This window comes from Arachis ipaensis, chromosome B10 (genome assembly GCF_059453495.1).
Source record: "Arachis ipaensis isolate K30076 ecotype BB chromosome B10, ASM5945349v1, whole genome shotgun sequence".
NCBI lineage: Eukaryota > Viridiplantae > Streptophyta > Magnoliopsida > Fabales > Fabaceae > Arachis > Arachis ipaensis.
The window spans coordinates 10286734-10306865 of record NC_142435.1 but is presented as its reverse complement, the minus strand read 5'-3'; the positions used below and the strand labels follow the sequence as shown (position 1 = coordinate 10306865).

The window sequence follows — 20132 nt, the reverse complement described above, 5'->3', positions numbered from 1 at the left end:
GGACACAAATAGGATTTACCCCAAACGTTGGGAACAAAAAAGATACTTTACTCATTTTTTTAATTAACTAATATATTAACTATTTTACTAAACAAGTCTACATTTATATAATATGTAAAACATACATAATTCAAACATGCCTTATTTATCTAACATTGTTTTAAAACAAAATAACATTAGTGAGTACATTGATTAGTTCTACAAGTTAGATGTCTTGCACAAGTTCAACCAAAAGTTAAAAGTTCTAACATAGATTAGTGTCTCTATGAATCAAAATATTCTTGAGCCCTCAAGGTAGCATGTGGTCACCATTTCAGCACTCTTGTAAATAAGAAAAACCGAAACAAAAAGTTAGGTGCATAGTCAAAAGTTCCTTAAGTTCAAAAAGTTTCTAAATTTTCAAAACAAGCAAGTTTGTATTTACTTCTCAACAATTCAAAATGCCACAACAAGTGATACACATGTATGTGTAGAGCACATAATTAAGTAAATATCAATTACAAGTAAGTGGCATAAATTAAAACAATTTGGTATTGACTAAGTTAGAAACATAAAGAAACATGTAAGTCAAAGAACATTCAAACACCAAATTCCAATGAAGCATAAAAGTCACAAGGTTGAGACAAGACTTGAAAAATTCATGCCCTATATAACTTAAGGTAAGTTAGGCATGAATAAAATAAATCAAATTAGCCACATTGGTAGAAAGAAATCTTCAACCTTGTGAGAGCATGCAAAAGAGACTCTTTTTTTAAAAGAATTTTAAGTTCGTGGTCAATTTGAAAATTCACTTAAACTATTCAATGCATAGGAGTAATTTAGTATGAAAAAAATGGCAAAGAATGTTAAAGGCATGACCACAACTTGCAAAGAAATCAGAAATTATGTAGCAAACAAGGGTCTATTTTGACACAGAAATTCGTCAAATAGAACTTGTTTGCTCAAACAACACAATGCAGTTTAATTGATCAATCAAATAGGACAACAACCAAATAGTAAATAACAAAACTCGAAACTTCTAGCTTCCAACAACCAAAACAGTGAAGCACTTAGCCGGATAATCAATCAATTGAGCTTAGCAACAGTTGAAAACTAAAAGCAATTAAATATCAACTCAATCAATTAATTGAATCAAAGATGAATATTGAAAATAGATTAAGATAAATTCTGGCGGCATTTCAGCAGTAAATTTACCTATTTCACAATTTCAATCAATCAATTCAAATTTCATATGAATTCTTTGACAGTTAAAAACACAAAAAATCATAATGAATTCATAAGAAGCAAGTAAATAAGCAAATTCCAGCAAGAAAACATGAGGAAACAATTAAAATCAATCCAACCAGCAAGAAGCAGAGCAGCACTCAGCAGAACAGCAACCAATGGCCCATCATACAGCACCCAAAACAGTAAAATGAACAAAGGTAATGGATTCAGGCAACATTTTATTCATTGAAGTCAATAACCATTACACTTGCAAGCAGTAGGGACACAGCAGTTTATCCATTAATTCAACAAAAAATCAATCAAACCAAACTAAACGATTTCAGCAATAGATTTATCAATAAAACCAATCTCGGTTTAGCAACCATCATCTATTCCAACACAAACAACAATAACTCAGCAGCATTTTCTTTCTCATTGAATTTAAGAATCATTTAACAAGCAAACAATGAGGGGGGAAAATCAACAACAACCAACAGCAAGTATAGAGCAGCAATAACAACTTAATGTGAGAAATTATTCAACAACAAATGCACACACAATGCAATCACTATAAACACAAGTAACTATTCGAAAGGTATTTATGTCATTTCCAACAACATATTACACCAATTGAAACTATGATAACATTAAATGAATTCAACGACTGAAGCCATAAACAATTAACTTTAGAATCAGAAGTTCAGATCTTAACACCATAATCAAATTATTTACCCCAAAAACAGGCACTATTGAGAAGGATTTGCAGCTGTGTTTGACACAATCACATCTATATTTCCACACTTATGTAATGTTCAACAGCATATTCAACAGCATTTAAACAAATTTTAATAAAGGATAATGCACTCGATAAAAATGAATAGAAAAGGGTGCCCTGTGCGATTTTTTGAATCAAATTCTTTCTCTGTTGATCGTTGGAGACATGGCAAACAAGGGCCAAAACTTCAATTCCTTTAGCCCTAAGTTTCTCTGCAGCCTCTTCAACATTTTGCTGAAGAAACAAGGAAATTGAGTAACGAATATAATTAATTGGAGGCAAAGAGGAAGAGAAAGGGAAAAGGACCTGCTTGCGAGAAGATATGACGATGGAAGCACCTTCCAAGCCCAGCCTTTCAGCTATGGCGAAGCCGGTTCCAGAGGGCAGAGGCGATATGGAGCACTGGGGGGTTCAACCAGCAGCAGCGGTGGCTCCCCGTCTTCCCTTCTGTTCTCATTCCCTCACCCTCAGACCAGATCGGCGGTGACTGGGCTCATCAATGATGGCGGCAACGAAGGGAATCGGCGACAACGAAGATGGCCTGGACAACGGCAGCGACGCGACGCTTCTCCTCACGACGGCTTCCTCCTCGCGCGGTTCTGACAGCAGCTCGTGGACAGACCGAACGGCGGCAGCAACAGTACGGCCTTCTCCTCCTTCTCCTTCCTCGACTTGAACCTCTCTCTTCTCTGCGCGACACGACGGCGCGGCGGCAGTGACGTCCGTCGGCGCCGTCCTCACTCTCCCCTCCCCTTCTTCCTGTGAATCCCTCTCCTCTCTACCCTTTCTGTTTCTTGAGTTCGGTGCTGTTGTGTGTGAATGTTTCAAGCTTGATGAGTTTGCTGAAGGCGTTTAGGTTTGGGAGATGAGTGAGGGTAGATTAGGGTTTTGAGTAAAAATAGGTCTAGGGGTAGTTTTGTAATTTCAAATAAAAGTGGGGATAATATAGTAATTAAGAATAAATTTTACTCCAACAATAATAATGTATAAAAATACTATTTGTTCATCAATTTAACAAATTACTTTCAATAAAATATTCAAATCCAAAAATTAGAAATAAATAATTAATTTTTCTATTTTCCAAAGCAGTAATATTAATATTTTAAATATTAATTATTTAGTCCAAATCATATAAAATTCTTATTATTTTATAATTATCAACTTTATAATTTAAATATAGAAAATAATCCAATAATTATAAAATTGGATAATAATTCTAATTTATTTTAAATTCAATTAATCAAAACTTGCTCTAATTATCTTTAATAATATAATTTCTGAAATTAAGACTATAAATAACTATATGATTTGAGACTTGATCATAATAAGATTTTTCAAAAGTTCTGGGTCTTACAGATATGGTGGTGGTGATGGGGGCGGAGATGGAGGCAGCGACGGCTGCGAGCTTTAGGGTTGAAGCTAGCCTCTTGCACATTTTCACGAGATCTTTTCTCTCACACTGCAACAGCTGAGAGCTTTAAGATTTGTTTGGAGGGGGTTGAGAATTTTAATTATGTGTAATAGTGGGGTATTTTTAAAATTATGCAGGGAAGTTTTATAATTTGCCACAAATAAAATATTTTGTGTAAGTTTTTAAATATTTCCACTAGAAAATCTCCACTAATTATTAAAAAATTTGTAGTGTAAAAATCTAATTATTAATAAAAATTATATATTAATTATTTAGAAGAATATAAAATAATATTTATAATTTTTAAAAATTAATAAATACATACATTATATAAAAATTTTCATTTTTGAAATAAATTAGAATTATTTTGAAAAAAATATATACACAATTTTTTTACTCTTAAAGTGTTTAACATTTTGAAAAAAAATGTTATAAAATATGCTTATATTTTGTGACAAATAATTAACTTGTTACAAATAATATTGAATTTTGTGACAAATAAATTTTTTGTTACAAAACAACTGGAGTTTTTGAAACAAAAAGTGATTTTGTTACAAAACAATTGGAGTTTTTGAAACAAAAAAAAAATGTTACAAAATATTTTGAATTTTTACAACTTATTTTTTTTTGTTACAAAATATTACAATATTTTGTAACAAAATACTATATCGTCACAAAAACTAACATAATTTGTAACAATAAAAAATTATTATTACAAAATATTATTTTTTTGTAACAATTTTAAATTTGATACAAATTTTTTGTTATAAATGTTCCATTTTCTTGTAGCGAGCCAAAGGACAAAGCAGTGGACGAGGTGGAAACGCGGCAACGGCAGTGGACGAGGTGGGAGACGCGGCAATAGAGAGGAGAATGGATACGACGGCAGAGTTACGAAAAGGAACGCCGCAAATAGAAATTACGACACGGTAAGGGTGATGGCACGGTGAGGTGTGACGATGCGGTGAGAAGGGTGGCGAGGGGGTGGTTACAGAGGGGTTGGATGGAGTATGGACAACGTTAGGGATCTCTGAATTGAAAAAGGGTTATGCAAATAAAGATTAGGAGTTTTGAGTTTCTATATATATATGTGTGTGTGAGAAATGACTAAAAAATATATATGAGAAATAAACTATTAAGGATAATTCAGGAAATTCATAAATTTCGAGGAATAGCGGGGACGGGGCGAGGATCCCCGCTCGGGTCCCCGCGCCTGCTTCGGGGGAATTTTGTCCCCCATCCCCATCCCCGCGGAAAAAATTCCCCACAATCGGATCTCCATTCGGGGCAGTCCCCGCAGGGATTCTCACGTCTCGAGGAGTTTTGCCATCCCTAGAACCACTACATTTTCCGCTGTTGCTTCGACTCCCACATCACCATCCTTGTTTTCATCGCCAGCTTCATAAGTGGCTTCGAAGTAGGGATGGCAAAACTCTCCGAGACGTGGGGATCCTTGTGGGGACTACCCCGAATGGAGATCCGATTGTGGGGAATTTTCCCCGCGGGGATGGGGATGAGGGACAAAATTCCCCCGAAGCAGGCGCGGGGACCCGAGCGGGGATCCTCGCCCCGTCCCTGCTATTCCCCGAAATTTATGAATTTCCTGAATTATCCTTAATAGTTTATTTCTCATATATGTTTTTTAGTCATTTCTCACACACACATGTATATAGAAACTGAAAACTCCTAATCTTTATTTGCATAACCCTTCTTCAATTCAGAGATCCCTAACGTTGTCCATACTCCATCCAACCCCTCTGTAACCACCCCCTTGCCACCCTTCTCACCGCATCGTCACACCTCACCGTGCCACCACCCTTACCGTGTCGTAATTTCTATTTGAGGCGTTCCTTTTCGTAACTCTGTCGTCGTATCCATTCTCCTCTCTATTGCCACATCTCCCACCTCGTCCACTGCTGTTGCCGCGTTTCCCACCTCGTCCACTGCTTTGTCCTTTGGCTCGCTACAAGAAAATGGAAATTTGTAACAAAAAATTTGTATCAAATTTAAAATTGTTACAAAAAAATAATATTTTGTAATAATAATTTTTTATTGTTACAAAAGAATAATATTTTGTAACAACATTACAAGTTGTTACAAAACATGATAATATTTTGTAACAGCCTGTTTTATTTTGTTATAAATTATGTTAGTTTTTGTAACGATATAGTGTTTTGTTACAAAATATTGTAATATTTTGTAACAAAAAAAATAAGTTGTAAAAATTCAAAATATTTTGTAACAATTTTTTTTGTTTCAAAAACTCCAATTGTTTTGTAACAAAATAACTTTTGTTTCAAAAACTCCAGTTGTTTTGTAACAAAAAGTTAATTTGTCACAAAATTTAATATTGTTTGTAATAAGTTAATTATTTATCACAAAATATAAGCATATTTTATAACATTTTTTTTCAAAATGTTAAACACTTTAAGAGTAAAAAAAATTGTGTATATATTTTTTTCAAAATAATTCTATTTTATTTTAAAAAATTAAAATTTTTTATATAATGTATGTATTCATTAATTTTTAAAAATTATAAATATTATTTTATATTCTTCTAAATAATTAATATATAATTTTTATTAATAATTAGATTTTTACACTACAAATTTTTAATAATTAGTGGAGATTTTTTAGTAAAAATTTTTAAAAACTTACACAAAATATTTTATTTATGGCAAATTATAAAACTTACCTGCATAATTTTAAAAATTCCCTCACTATTACACATAATTAAAATTGTCAACCCCCTCCAAACAAATTCTAAAGCTCTCAGCTGTTGCAGTGTGAGAGAAAAGATCTCGTGGGAATATGCAAGAGACTAGCTTCAACCCTAAAACTCGTAGCCGTCGCTGCCTCCATCGCCGCCGCCATCACCACCACCATATCTGTAAGACCCGGAACTTTTGAAAAATCTTATTATGATCAAGTCTCAAATCATATAGTTATTTATAGTCTTAATTTCAGAAATTATTTTCTTAAAGATAATTAGAGCAAGTTTTGATTAATTGAATTTAAAATAAATTAGAATTATTATCCAATTTTACAATTATTGGATTATTTTCTATATTTAAATTATAAATTTGATAATTATGAAATAATAAGAATTTTATATGATTTGGACTAAATAATTAATATTTAAAATATTAATATTGCTGCTTTGGAAAATAGAAAAATTAATTATTTATTTTTAATTTTTGGATTTGAATATTTTATTGAAAGTAATTTGTTAAATTGATGAACAAATAGTATTTTTATACATTATTATTGTTGGAGTAAAGTTTATTCTTAATTACTATATTATCCCCACTTTTATTTGAAATTACAAAACTACCCCTGACCTATTTTTACTCCAAACCCTAATCCACCCTCACTCATCTCCCAAACTTAAACGCCCTCAACAAACTCATCAAGCTTGAAACATTCACACACAATAGCACCGAACTCAAGAAACAGAAAGGGTAGAGAGGAGAGGGATTCACAGGAAGAAGGGGAAGGGAGAGTGAGGACGGCGCCGGCGGGCGTCACTGCCGCCGCGCCGTCGTGTCGCGCAGAGAAGAGAGAGGTTCAAGCCAAGGAAGGAGAAGGAGGAGAAGGCCGCGCTGTTGCCGCCATCCCTGTGCCGCCGCCGTTCGGTCCGTCCACGAGCTGCTGTCAGAATCGCGCGAGGAGGAAGCCGTCGTGAGGAGAAGCGTCGCGTCACTGCCGCGGTCCGGGCCGTCTTCGTCATCGCCGATTCCCTTCGTTGACGCCGTCGTTGATGAACCCAGTCGCCGCCGATATGGTCTGAGGGTGAGGGAATGCGAACAGAGGGGAAGACGAGGAGCCACCGCCGCTGCTGGCTGAACCCCCCAGTGCTCCATATCGCCTCTGCCGTCTGGAACCGGCTTCGCCATAGCTGAAAGGCTGGGCTTGAAAGGTGCTTCCGTCGTCATCTCTTCTCGAAAGCAGGTCCTTTTCCCTTTCTCTTCCTCTTTGTCTCCAATTAATTATATTCATTACTCAATTTTCTTGTTTATACAGCAAAATGTTGAAGAGGCTGCAGAGAAACTTAGGGCTAAAGGAACTGAAGTTTTGGCCCTTATTTGCCATGTCTCCAACGATCAACAGAGAAAGGATTTGATTCAAAAAACCGCACAGGTCACCCTTTTTTATTCATTTTTATCGAATGCATTATCCTTTATTAAAATTTGTTTGAATGCTGTTGAATATGCTGTTGAACATTACATAAGTGTGGAAATATAGATGTGATTGTGTCAAACGCAGCTGCAAATCCTTCTCAATAGTGCCTGTTTTTAGGGTAAATAATTTAATTATGGTGTTAAGATCTGAACTTCTGATTCTAAAGTTAATTGTTTATGGCTTCAGTCCTTGAATTCATTTAATGTTATTATAGTTTCAATTGATGTAATATGTTGTTGGAAATGACATAAATACCTTTCGAATAGTTACTTGTGTTTATAGTGATTGCATTATGTGTGCATTTGTTGTTGAATAATTTCTCACATTAATTTGTTATTACTGCTCTATACTTGCTGTTGGTTGTTGTTGATTTTCTCCCCTCATTGTTTGCTTGTTAAATGATTCTTAAATTCAATGAGAAAGGAAATGTTGCTGAGTTATTGTTGTTTGTGTTGGAATAGATGATGGTTGCTGAATCGAGATTGGTTTTATTGATAAATCTGTTGCTGAAATCGTTTAGTTTGGCTTGATTGATTTTTTGTTGAATTAATGGATAAACTGCTGTGCCCCTGCTGCTTGCAAGTGTAATGGTTATTGACTTCAATGAATAGAATGTTGCCTGAATCCATTACCTTTGTTCATTTTAATGTTTTGGGTACTGTATGATGGGCCATTGATTGCTGTTCTGCTGAGTGCTGCTCTGCTTCTTGCTGGTTGGATTGGTTTTAATTGTTTCCTCATGTTTTCTTGCTGGAATTTGCTTATTTACTTGCTTCTTATGAATTCATTATGATTTTTTGTATTTTTAACTGTCAAAGAATTCATATGAAATTTGAATTGATTGATTGAAATTGGGAAATAGGTAAATTTACTGCTGAAATGCTGCCAAAATTTATTTTAATCTATTTTCAATATTCATCTTTGATTCAATTAATTGATTGAGTTGATATTTAATTGTTTTTAGTTTTCAACTGTTGCTAAGCTCAATTGATTGATTATCCGGCTAAGTGCTTCACTGTTTTGGTTGTTGGAAGCTAGAAGTTTCGAGTTTTGTTATTTACTATTTGGTTGTTGTCCTATTTGGTTGATCAATTAAACTGCATTGTGTTGTTTGAGCAAACAAGTTCTATTTGACGAATTTCTGTGTCAAAATAGACCCTTGTTTGCTACATAATTTCTGATTTCTTTGCAAGTTGTGGTCATGCCTTTAACATTTTTTTCATACTAAATTACTCCTATGCATTGAATAGTTTAAGTGAATTTTCAAATTGACCACGAACTTAAAATTCTTTTTAAAAAAGAGCCTCTTTTGCATGCTCTCACAAGGTTGAAGATTTCTTTCTACTAATGTGGCTAATTTGATTTATTTTATTCATGCCTAACTTACCTTAAGTTATATAGGGCATGAATTTTTCAAGTCTTGTCTCAACCTTATGGCTTTTATGCTTCATTGGAATTTGGTGTTTGAATGTTCTTTGGCTTACATGTTTCTTTATGTTTTTAACTTAGTCAACACCAAATTGTTTTAATTTATTCCATTTACTTGTGATTGATATTTACTTAGTTATGTGCTCTATACATACATGTGTATCACTTATTTTGGCATTTTGAATTGTTGAGAAGTAAATACAAACTTGCTTGTTTTAAAAATTTGGAAACTTTTTGAACTTAAGGAACTTTTGACTATGCACCTAACTTTTTGTTTCGGTTTTTCTTATTTATAAGAGTGCTGAAATGGTGACCATATGCTACCTTGAGGGCTTAAGAATATTTTGATTCATAGAGACACTAATCTACGTTAGAACTTTTAACTTTTGGTTGAACTTGTGCAAGACATATAACTTGTAGAACTAATCAATATACTCACTAATGTTATTTTGTTTTAAAACAATGTTAGATAAATAAGGCATGTTTGAATTATGTATGTTTTTACATATTATATAAATGTAGACTTGCTTAGTAAAATAGTTAATATATTAGTTAATTAAAAAAATAATTTAGTAAATTATGCATGCAATTTGTATTAAAAAAATTATTACAAAATAATTATTTTACTTTTGTAACTAAAGAAAAAAATGTTACAAAATCAAGTTACGTTTTGTAACAAAATTTTATGATAGGAAAAAATAGATTGTCACCAAAAATAGCTTGAATATCAAAATTTGTTACCACTTTTGTAACGACTTCTGGTTTTTTTGTATTAGAAAAATTTGTTACGAAATATCACTTTGAATTGTAACAGTTTCATTTTTTGTTACAAAAACTTTTTGTAACGGGACATACTGCAACGGCCCCCTTTTTTTGTTACAAAATCTTTTTGTTTCAAAATTTCGATTTTTTGTAACAATTTTTTTTGTTACAACTATTACTTTTTCTTGTAGTCTCGTCGTTGCGTCCCCCCATTGTGTCATTTCGAAAGAAGTCACCATCGTGTCATTTAGACTTTTTGTATAAAATCTTGCAGTTTTTGTATAAGATAGATACTTGCAACTCTATTCATATGAAAATTAATAATTAGTTAGAACTATTATGTAGATAGGGAATGGGGTCCCCGCGGAGAATGGAGCCCTGTGGGGAATGGGGATGGAGAGCAATATTCCCCCACAGCAGGGAATGGAGACAGGGATGGAGAGCAAATCTGAGGGCGGGGATGGGGAGCAGGGAGGCATCCCCCGCCGCCGCCCTGCCCCGTTGACATCCCTACTTCGAAGTCCTCTTCGATGTCACTGTTCATTCCTTCGTACACTGTAGCTCTATCATCCTCTATATCTAAATCATTTTGAATCTCATCTGTCTCTACGTCTTCAAACTCAACATACAGCTCAATCTGTGGCTGTCGCATTTGAGTCTGCCGGTGAATTTGGAATATATTCTGCATACTCTCTTCATCAATGATCGGCATGATATCAAACTGTATTAGACCACCAAAAATTATAATCGGATTCCGGTACAATATACTGCTCACTCTCATCAATATACTGTTCTCCATGCTTTGACAGAGACCGTTTTGAAGCTCGATGAACATCATGGTGCATGGAACCACAAACGAAAATGGATTCTGACACACAAACCTCACTCCTTCATGAGTATTTCGTATAATCTCGCCATTGCGATACACTATCACGTTTGCGGTACCCTCCATTACACTAGCAACACACTCAAAGAACACTCTTCCTCGCAATGAAAATGGTACCTGACTTTGCCTTATATAGATGAAGCACTCAGCACACCCACCCCCGTGTTGCATCACCAACCAACCAGCCTTCGACACGTATAACACGCCCTCCCCCCGTGCTGACTCAGCACGCCCCCATGTGTTGCAGACTCATGCAACCAGACTTCACGCCCACCCATATGCTAACTCAGCACGCCCCCTCATGTGTTGCAGTCTCGTGCAACCAGACTTCATCAAGTGGTATTCACGTCCACCCATGTGCTGACTCAGCACGCTCCCCATGTGTTGCAGTCTGCATGCAACACGTCCCCCGCATGTTGAAAGTGCATTCTGATACCCACCAATCTGTAAATACACACTGCACCCATTTTAAACTCAAACACTAAATTTAAACTCATAACCAAATTATTTTGCTTTTACAATTTTACATATATTTTGAACGAAAAAATAATATTATCAAATAAGTTTTTAAAATTGTAATAATAGAATTAATTATGTATAATATTACAACTTTCCATTGGTCTAAAAAATACAATATTTCAAATTTTTAGGAATTTATATGGCATCTTTTTTTCTTAGGATTTATATTTTAATTATAAATTTTTTTTAACAACTTAATACTATTTTTTCTTAAGACCCTATAAATCCGTAGTAAATTTTTTTAACTACTTGTCTTATTACTCTTGTGTCAATTCTCAACTACTTAGCGTTAAGTTTCAAATAAAAGTATGATTATGTAAGTTTCACTTAAATTAATCTATTATAAATTATTAATTTTACAATTAAAATGTCTCACATGTTATTTTTTATTACATTTGAAATTAATTTTTTTTCTCAAAATTAAAAAGTTCTCCCTTTTTTTTTTACCAAAGATAGGATACTCGAACCCGCAACCTCTTAAATGAGTATGGAGAGATTATGTCATTTGAGCTATAATTCATTGGCAAGATTCTCCCTTCTTTCCTTTTCCTTTTTCTATCTCTCTTATTCCTTCACCCACTCTATCGTTCGTAAATATCATTATCAATGAGTAATTATAAATTTGACCATCAAAATATATATTATGACGTTTTTTAATTACATTTAAATTAAATTAAAATATTAAAATTGAAATTAAAATATAACTATATTATATCTTATATATTACTAACTAATTTAATAAACAAAATGTGTTATATGACACTTTTTTATTAAAATTAAAAAAAATATTTTCCTCCACAATTAATAAACTCTCTTTTTACAGTCTTTTATCTACCTCTTTCTTTTTTCCTATTTCTCTCTACTCTTTCTACTCTATATATAATTTATAATTTATATTTTATATTAATAATTTGATAAACCAAAATGTGTCATTAGATATTTTTTATTACAATTAAAATAAAATTCTTCTTTCCAAAATTAACAAACTTCCTCTCTTATTCTTCTTATTTATCTTTCTCTTGCTTTTCTCTTATTCTCTATTTTCTCTATATTTCTGTTCTACAAAAAATAAAATTAATAAGATAATATAATTCAAATTAAAAATATTATTATTATATGTATATTTTATTTAGTTTTAAATTTTTACTACTTAGCTTTTTAATCTATATTTTCACTTCTCTTCTTTTAAATATTTATTACATATAATTTAAAAAGAATACTAATATTGTGATTAAAAGTTAGAATCAAGATTTAATTATTTTTAAAAAAATAATTTTTAAGTTAATTTTATAACTATCAATATAAATTTTTTTATGCTAATATCTAATTATATTTTTATATACATACAGAGAAAAAATATTATTTTTAAATAGCAAATATAAAAATTAATTATTTCTATTTATACAACAGACTTAACACTTAATCAAATGTAAAAATATACATATTAAATTCTTTTAAATTTTAGATAATGAATCTTAAAATTAATTATTAATAAAAAATCAAACTCTTTTACATAAAAATAATAACTTAAAATCTCATTATTTGATTTTTTTTTATCTATACGAAGACTCTGGTCTTCTTAACCGATGGAAACTTTTGTCCTTTACGATAAATTTTTGTAAAAATAATTTGATTTTATAAATTTTTTGTGCCATAATCTATAATGTCATGACAAAACTGACATAATTTAAAAGATCTATATTTTCGTAATGTTGTTACAGATAAAAATACTAATTTATCCGTAAAAAGGAAAAAAAAATACATAAGCCTCATTAATTAAAAAAAAAAGATTCCTAACATTTTAATTCGAAAAAATATAAGTCTCTTATCATTAAAAATATAAAAATATCCTTAATTTTTTAAAATATAAGATATTTAAGTCTTTTTGTCCAAAATATATAAGAATAAATCGATTCTCCAAAAAAAACTTAAATATCTCGTGTTTTAAAAAATAAAAAATATTTTATATTTTTAATTAATCGAACACTTATTTGTATAAAGAATCAGAAGCTATTTAACGTTTACTCTAATATAAATGTTGATACTTTGTTCCTATGCTCCCAAGGAATTGGATTAGCAAGTTATTGAGGATTAGAGAAGCCACATAGTTGAAGAGTACAATATCCTTATTAATGAGTATACACGTGGAGTGAGGCAACGGTTATTACGGTTATAGTATAGTTGCCCTGTTTCTGTTTGAAGGCATAAGTAACAAGTAACAAGTAACAAAGCAGCCACCTTCACATTAAAATAGGCTTCGAATAAATATCAAACTTTTCAGATGACGATATCTGTGGCTCCTGCATAGGATCAAGATTCAAGTTGTTAACTACAAGAGAAAGGCATAAATAAATAGGTAGATGAGAGTTGATTATATTACATGAGCATATTGCAGGCGAGATTCCATGGCGGCATAATCTTGGTAGTTAGGACCAAACTGTCCTTCCTTAGCGTCACGGATGGTGGAGCGCATAGCATTCAGCAAGCGGCCATAAGTGAGTTTAGCTTCATCTTGCATGGCTTGAATGAAACTGTAAGTCAACGCTCCACTACTTTCCATGCCGCTAAATGCCTAATCAACTTCTCTTTTAGTTTTTAACGGTAATTAAAAAGTGAACAACTGTTAAAACTCACATGCAGATATCTTCGCATAAAGTTACTAGTCGAGAATCATTAGATAGTTTAATATGTTTGACTAAATTGTTATCTAACAATCTCTAAACTATCAACTTTATGTAAAGACAAAAACAACTGCATGTGACTATTTATCTTGTTTATTACATACTAACCGATGTATCTGCCGCACTTCCATCATCATCACAAGCCGAAATGCAAACAGCTACTCCTCCATTTGTGCCTTTGTATGCACCTCTCCGGCTTCTGTGATCTTCCCATCCATAATAACCTTTTCTGTTTAAATAATACAAATTAATCTCAACTTTCTGTTTTTTTTTTTTTTTTTTTTTTTTTATGCTGATGTAAAAGTGTAACTTACTAACTAACCGGTTCATCCTGCACATGAAGGGTAAATCAAGAACAGTGCCGCTAAAGCATGTATCAACAAGGGCGTGGAGCTTGGCGCCACGTGGCAGAGGGCGGACGATTGTTGCATTGATCTCATCATCAATTATCTTGCCCTCATGCTCATAATCAACAGGGCAGATTGCTTCATCATACCCATCAACCTCATCCATGTTACGGTCCACTACCCTCGATCCGTGTCCGGAGTAGTAGAACACCAATGAGTCCCCTGCCCGGCAGCCTTCCACCAACCACCTCATCGCCATTCTCATGTTGTGCATTGTTGGAATTCTTAGAGGGTTTCTCTCTTCTGGATCATCTGCACAACAGCACATGAATAATTATATCTCTAACAATAAATAAGCTTACTAAGTTCAAATCACCCTTCTTGTAAGTGTTTAGTAAATTAAGCTTGATCCCTAAAAAGCTAGGCTCAATTGTTAATAAGCCGATTTCACATCCAACCATATATCATGCTTATTGGATTTAGGCCTTATTTATATTGCCTAGTTTGAACTATAATCATCAAACCAGAGGACATAACATAAAACATGTAAAAATCATAACAAATTAACAAGATCAGCAGCAGCCTTTTAAGATATGAAACATTTGACATGTCTAAAGTGCATTTATCTAGTTTACAACAGTGGCATGCTATTATTGTAGTAGGTACCTGTGAGCATGCGAATGGAATCAGTAGGGAAACCCAACTTGTCAATGAGAAAGTACTTCATGCAGTGAGCATCATTCACAGCGCCTTTGATCCTGTTATTTTGCTTAGCATAGCTAATACCAAACAACACAGCTCTCTTGTTACCATATGCAGAAGCAGGAGAAGGCGGCAGCGGGTAAGGCCTCGAAAATCCAGGAGCAAAATTGATGAAGGAAGGAGTGCTGTTGAGTAAAGGGTAGTTGGGTTGGACTTGTGGATAGCCTTGGCAGCCAGAACACAGAATGTAAACATTATAGGCTTGCATTGGCACCACCACAGGCCTTCCACACTGCATGCATCTTGCTCTTCTACTTGCCATCGAGATGATAATGATTTTGAGATTTGCACAATGTTAAGAACTTGACAAGAAAGAAGACATACAATATGACCTCAAATTGGATGTGACATTGTTAAATTAAATGCAGTGTGGTGCTATATGTATTGCATTGTATTCCTTTTATGGGATGAGACATATCTAGAATCAGATTCTACTTTCAATTTTTTTTTAATCTCTAGTGGACTACGAATATATCAACACACCAACATATTAATAAATCCATAAAATGAAATCTATGGATATAATTTCAAGAATCAAGTCTAATTGCTTGTGTGGACTTTCCTTTGCACAACGATAAGTAAATGCGTAGGATATATATATTCCTTTTTGACCAAAGTCTCTGTGACAATGGACGGTCCAAAATGAAAATTCGATTTTGGGATTCAATGTATTTGCTCCACAGGAAAAAAGGAGCCTAATTTCACAGTCTAACATGAAGTGGTAACCAAATGACTGGAAGCTCTTGGTTGTTTATTTATGTTGATTCTATCATGTTCTCAATGAAGGCGATCATTGGAATTTTGGCTTAGCATCAACTTAAGTAATATATACAAGTTTAACATATCATCTTTTGGTTTACCCAGATTGTTAGTGAAATCTATAATAGATTAATAGTTAATGATATTTGAGTATCAATGCTTGGTACTTAGTTCCCCCAAGTTTGGAGTACGAGACTCTCGTAGCTTGGTTCCTCTGTTTAGAATGAGATATTATTGATCCACATTCATGGATAATTTAACAAGTGATTTCCTCAACAAATAGGAAGTTACAAGAATCATTAAAGAGGGATAAAACATTAATCTAAAATAATAAAATGTTAATATACAATAGTCATAATAACAAAATAAAAAGTTACATTAGTCACTAGTTATCTTTTGGTTTTTATATTTTGAAAGTATCTGCTTTTATTTCATACTTTAAAAATATTAAATAATTTTTTTTTCAATGTCACCATGATCTATATATATATATAATCATTCAGCTATTCGTCTCCTATTTGATTATATACACATCTACATAATTTTTAAACGGATATATATATATATATATATATATATATATATATATATATATAGAGGATGGTAGCATGAATTTTAATGGTTAAGGGTGGTCAATTGTTAACCCACCAGTAAATGTATGACACCTGACAAATGAAGTTATGAATCATACAATACTTAATTAACGCTAAATATGTACAACTTGTGGTAAGTCATCCATTGTTATGTGAGAGCAAAATTGGAAAGTGACACCAAAAGATAAGTGATGATGGTTGGCCGGCCGCTGTTCCTATGGCGATCACACATCTCTATCTACGACAATGGTCAGTCGTTGCACCTCTTATTGACACGCGTTCTGCGCAGAGTCCCATCGTAATTGTTCTTCTCATTACAAAAAAAATGTTGAGTACTGTTGAATTTACTATTAGATTTATTCTGTCCGATGGTAATTATCGTCGGCAACCGACTACCAGCTCAAAAAATCAATTGGTTCCTAGCGAATTTTTTCGACGATAATGTTGGCGCCAAAACATGTTGTTTTGCACCATGTTATCGTTGGATTATTTCTACGATAATTCCGACAGTAATGTCAATTTTTTTTTGAATTTGAAATAAATAGTTAATTTTAATTTTAAATTTAAATTTTTTCACACGATTAGTTGATAATTCATAAATAATACAATGTGCAAATTAAATAAAAATCAAGTACACCAAATGAAGTGCAGCTACAACAAAGAAATTTTAAATTTAAGTAAACAAGATAGATGATATAAACTACCTAAAAAGGTTTAAAATAGAAACAATGAAACTAATTACCGCTCATTTCTCAAACCAGCGTTGCCTGGTCTCAGCGGGGATCTTCGTGTAGCTGGGCCAGGACTGGTCGTAGATCAACTTGATGACATCTCCTGAGTACACGCGTTCGAGTTCGACAAAAATCTAACAACAACCCACAAATAAGAATCAACCCTAATCATTAAATCTAGAAAACAGGAATGAGGAATCATAATTATGAAAACTAGAAAATAATAATCAGCAATCCAAATCAACCTAAATCTACAAAACAGAAATCAGGTTTCAGGAACTTTCAGCAATAACAGAAATCATAATCATGAAAACTAAAAAACAATAAATAACAATTAACACTTAAATTAACTAAACTAGAAACAACTCAGGCACTTTCAGCGATAACTATAAATAAAAAATACATGAGCATTGAACGTGTTACTTATCCTATGTCGTTATCTGGCCAAATGCGCAACCGTGTGGTGAAAAGAAGACAGAAGGTAGTTGACTTGCTTACTTGTTAGAGTAAGGAAGAAAGAAGGCTTACAGGCAGGGACTTAGAAGAGGGCTTCTTCCTTATTAGCTAGCTTCGCCGGACTGACTTCAGGTTATAAAGGAAGGGTTATGACTACCTTGAACTCACTCATTTGGGCGCAACTTTTACATTTATTTTGGGGAACAAAAGACTCCCCCATGATCTGCTCACCATACATAACTTTTCACTATAGAACCTATAGGCAGCCAAGAGTCATACCAGAGAGACCTGAAGTCTTCTTCCAGCGCTTCATAGTCTTTATCGTACATTAGTAGGGCTGCTCATCAAAAAGGTTTCCCAAGTCGTGTTGCAACCAGATGACTCCATCTCTCTCTTGTATTGTGTCTTGAATCCTCAGAATCGATGTCTGATGGTCTTCATCTCCGCTGGAATATTAACTTAACGTTTTTTTTTTTTTTTTTTGCTTCCTCCCTGGTACTGTATGGGCAGGTGATAGAGGGGAAACATCTGCCACCTCACTTCTGTGACTGGACTCCGAGGCCGCGACATTTGTTGCTCGAGTTGGCGTCACCATGGATGCAAGCTGCTGAGCGATCGGAGGCGGCGATGGACAGAGGCACGTAGTTGGGGTTAAGGACCATGATGAATGCCTGCTCCGCTAAACCCGTAACCTGTGGCGTCACCGGCGTGGTCGGAGTAGAGGGAGAGGATCCAGAAGTTCCGGGGGTACCCGAAGAAATCTTCTCTCTACCCCAATGTTAGACAAAATATAATTTTTATAGGAAAATTATAAAAAGAAATAATTAGTTGTTTGGTAATATTCCTATATATAATATTTATATCTATTTTAAATTAAGTTAGATCATTTGATAGTTGGTTATTTATTTAAATTTTGAAATTAACAGCAAGCAAGAAGTGCGGGAACAGCTACAAGAAATTCAAATTTCCTGCAAGTGGTGTACAAAGAGTAACTGCCCATTGAGATTAGGCTAGTCTATAAATAGAGCTTTAGGAACACGTTATAATGAGTTCAGTTCTTCTTGGAAAACACTTAGAGACCCAAAACGCTCTCAGCCCCTTGGCATCACAGAGTAAAATTGGGAATCTTAAGTAATTCCTCTAAACTCAAACACTTGTACTTTGCTTTTTTCCAGTTTTTATTAATAAAATTTCTTTACTTTTACGTCTTTTTCTCTGTTACGTTCATGTTTCTTCCTTTATCTTCTTTTTAATTTCCTATTTCTTTTAATTTCTGCATTTTACTTTGCCTCCGACACCTTGTATGTTTTCCTTTTTATCTTTAATCTTACTTTCGAAACTACAATTGAGACTTTGAGACACCCATAAAAGGAGTCGTTTCCGCTCCTTGAATTAAGATTGTGAAACAAAACTCGAAAATTGTTGATTTATTTGTTGTTAACAATGGAACAAAAATTTGAGTAAAACACCCAACTACGTCTATGACCACGACCAGCAACTTGATCCGCAGCATCTCTGCCTGTCGACATGTCTGCAAATAACAATCATCAACGCACAATTAACACAGTTAGACAATTTCAAACACTTCAACAATTCAAGACCTAATGTATTTAATTTAACCTAACTTAATCAACCCAAATCTATTAAGATTAGAAAACTAACACTGAACTGATTCAAAATTGAAAGTGAAATTTTAATCAAACTTAAACTAAATAGAACTAAAATTAAACAATTATCAAACAATCTCAACAACAATTTTTTAGCAAAACAGTCATCAACGCAGCAATTAACACAATTAGATAATTCCAAACACTTCAACAATTCAAGACCTAATGTATTGAATCTAATTTAACTTAATCAACCTAAATCCATTAAGATTAGAAAACTAATCCTAAACTAACTTTGAAACTGATTGAAAATTGAAATTGAAATTCTAACCAAACCTAAATTAAATTAAACTAAAAACAATTAGCAAACAATCTCAGCAACAATTTCTCAACAAAATAGTCATTAACGCAGGAAATAATAAAATTAATGAATTCCAAACACTTCAACAATTCAAAACGTAATGTATTGAATCTAATCTAAATTAATCAAACTAAATTATAAACTCTAAACAAATTCAAATTACAAATCCAAAAATCACAATAGCATGCTTAATTATCTATGAACCAAGAGAAATCTTAATAAAAAAATTTCTAATTTTACTCTAAATCAACCTAACAACAAAAAGTAGTTTAACTAAACCAAATTACTAACGAAAAATTAAAATCTAATTAAACCATAATAAATTTAAAATAGAGAAGATTAAATTGGAAATTAACAAAATCTCAAAACCAACCTCAGAGTAAGAAGAGTGGAGCAACGGTGGAAGTTGCGGCGGTGAAATGGCTCACTGGAGTGCGCCTCGGTGGGGAGAGTGACGAACGTTGCGGTGGTGGAGGCTTGGATTGCAGTGGAGGTTCTGCTTCCCCAAATCCACGTTGAGCGCAGCCGGCAGCAGAAGTTTTGGCTCGCTGAGAACAGTGGAGCGGCGGCGGAGGCAACGGGAGGCGGCAGAGAACCAGCAGCGAAGGTGGAGACAATAATGAGAGAGAGGGTGGTGATGAAAAAAGAGAAGGGAAAATTCAAAAT

At 33.4% G+C, this 20132-nt stretch overlaps 2 protein-coding genes across 2 annotated transcripts in view; one reads left to right on the top strand and one right to left on the bottom strand.

Moving 5' to 3' along the window:
* The window catches only part of LOC107621731 (alpha/beta-Hydrolases superfamily protein), a 69530-nt gene extending 60059 nt beyond the window's left edge, over positions 1 to 9471 (top strand). The window contains exon 5 of the transcript XR_015905349.1: positions 9300 to 9471. The gene's annotated coding sequence lies outside the window, so the exon portion shown is untranslated. The remainder of the gene's footprint in view (positions 1 to 9299) is intronic.
* Positions 9472 to 13274: 3803 nt separating this feature from the next.
* LOC148579127 (metacaspase-1-like) lies at positions 13275 to 15333 on the bottom strand. Its single transcript, XM_088505577.1, has 5 exons — positions 14864 to 15333; positions 14173 to 14509; positions 13959 to 14079; positions 13550 to 13741; positions 13275 to 13469 (listed from the first exon to the last, which is right to left on the bottom strand). The coding sequence occupies exons 1-5, from the start codon at positions 15219 to 15221 to the stop codon at positions 13410 to 13412; spliced, it is 1068 nt and encodes a 355-aa protein (XP_088361703.1). The 5' UTR covers positions 15222 to 15333; the 3' UTR covers positions 13275 to 13409.
* Positions 15334 to 20132: the final 4799 nt, after the last annotated feature.

What these genes read in the sequence shown, in the direction of transcription:
- LOC148579127 (XM_088505577.1), bottom strand. Translation starts at nt 15,221, where the DNA reads ATGGCAAGTAGAAGAGCAAGATGCATGCAGTGTGGAAGGCCTGTGGTG. An exon ending in TTCCATTCGCATGCTCACAG is followed by an intron (nt 14,510 to 14,863) that starts GTACCTACTACA and finishes GCTGTTGTGCAG; the next exon opens with ATGATCCAGAAGAGAGAAAC. An exon ending in GAAGTGCGGCAGATACATCG is followed by an intron (nt 13,742 to 13,958) that starts GTTAGTATGTAA and finishes GAAGTTGATTAG; the next exon opens with GCATTTAGCGGCATGGAAAG.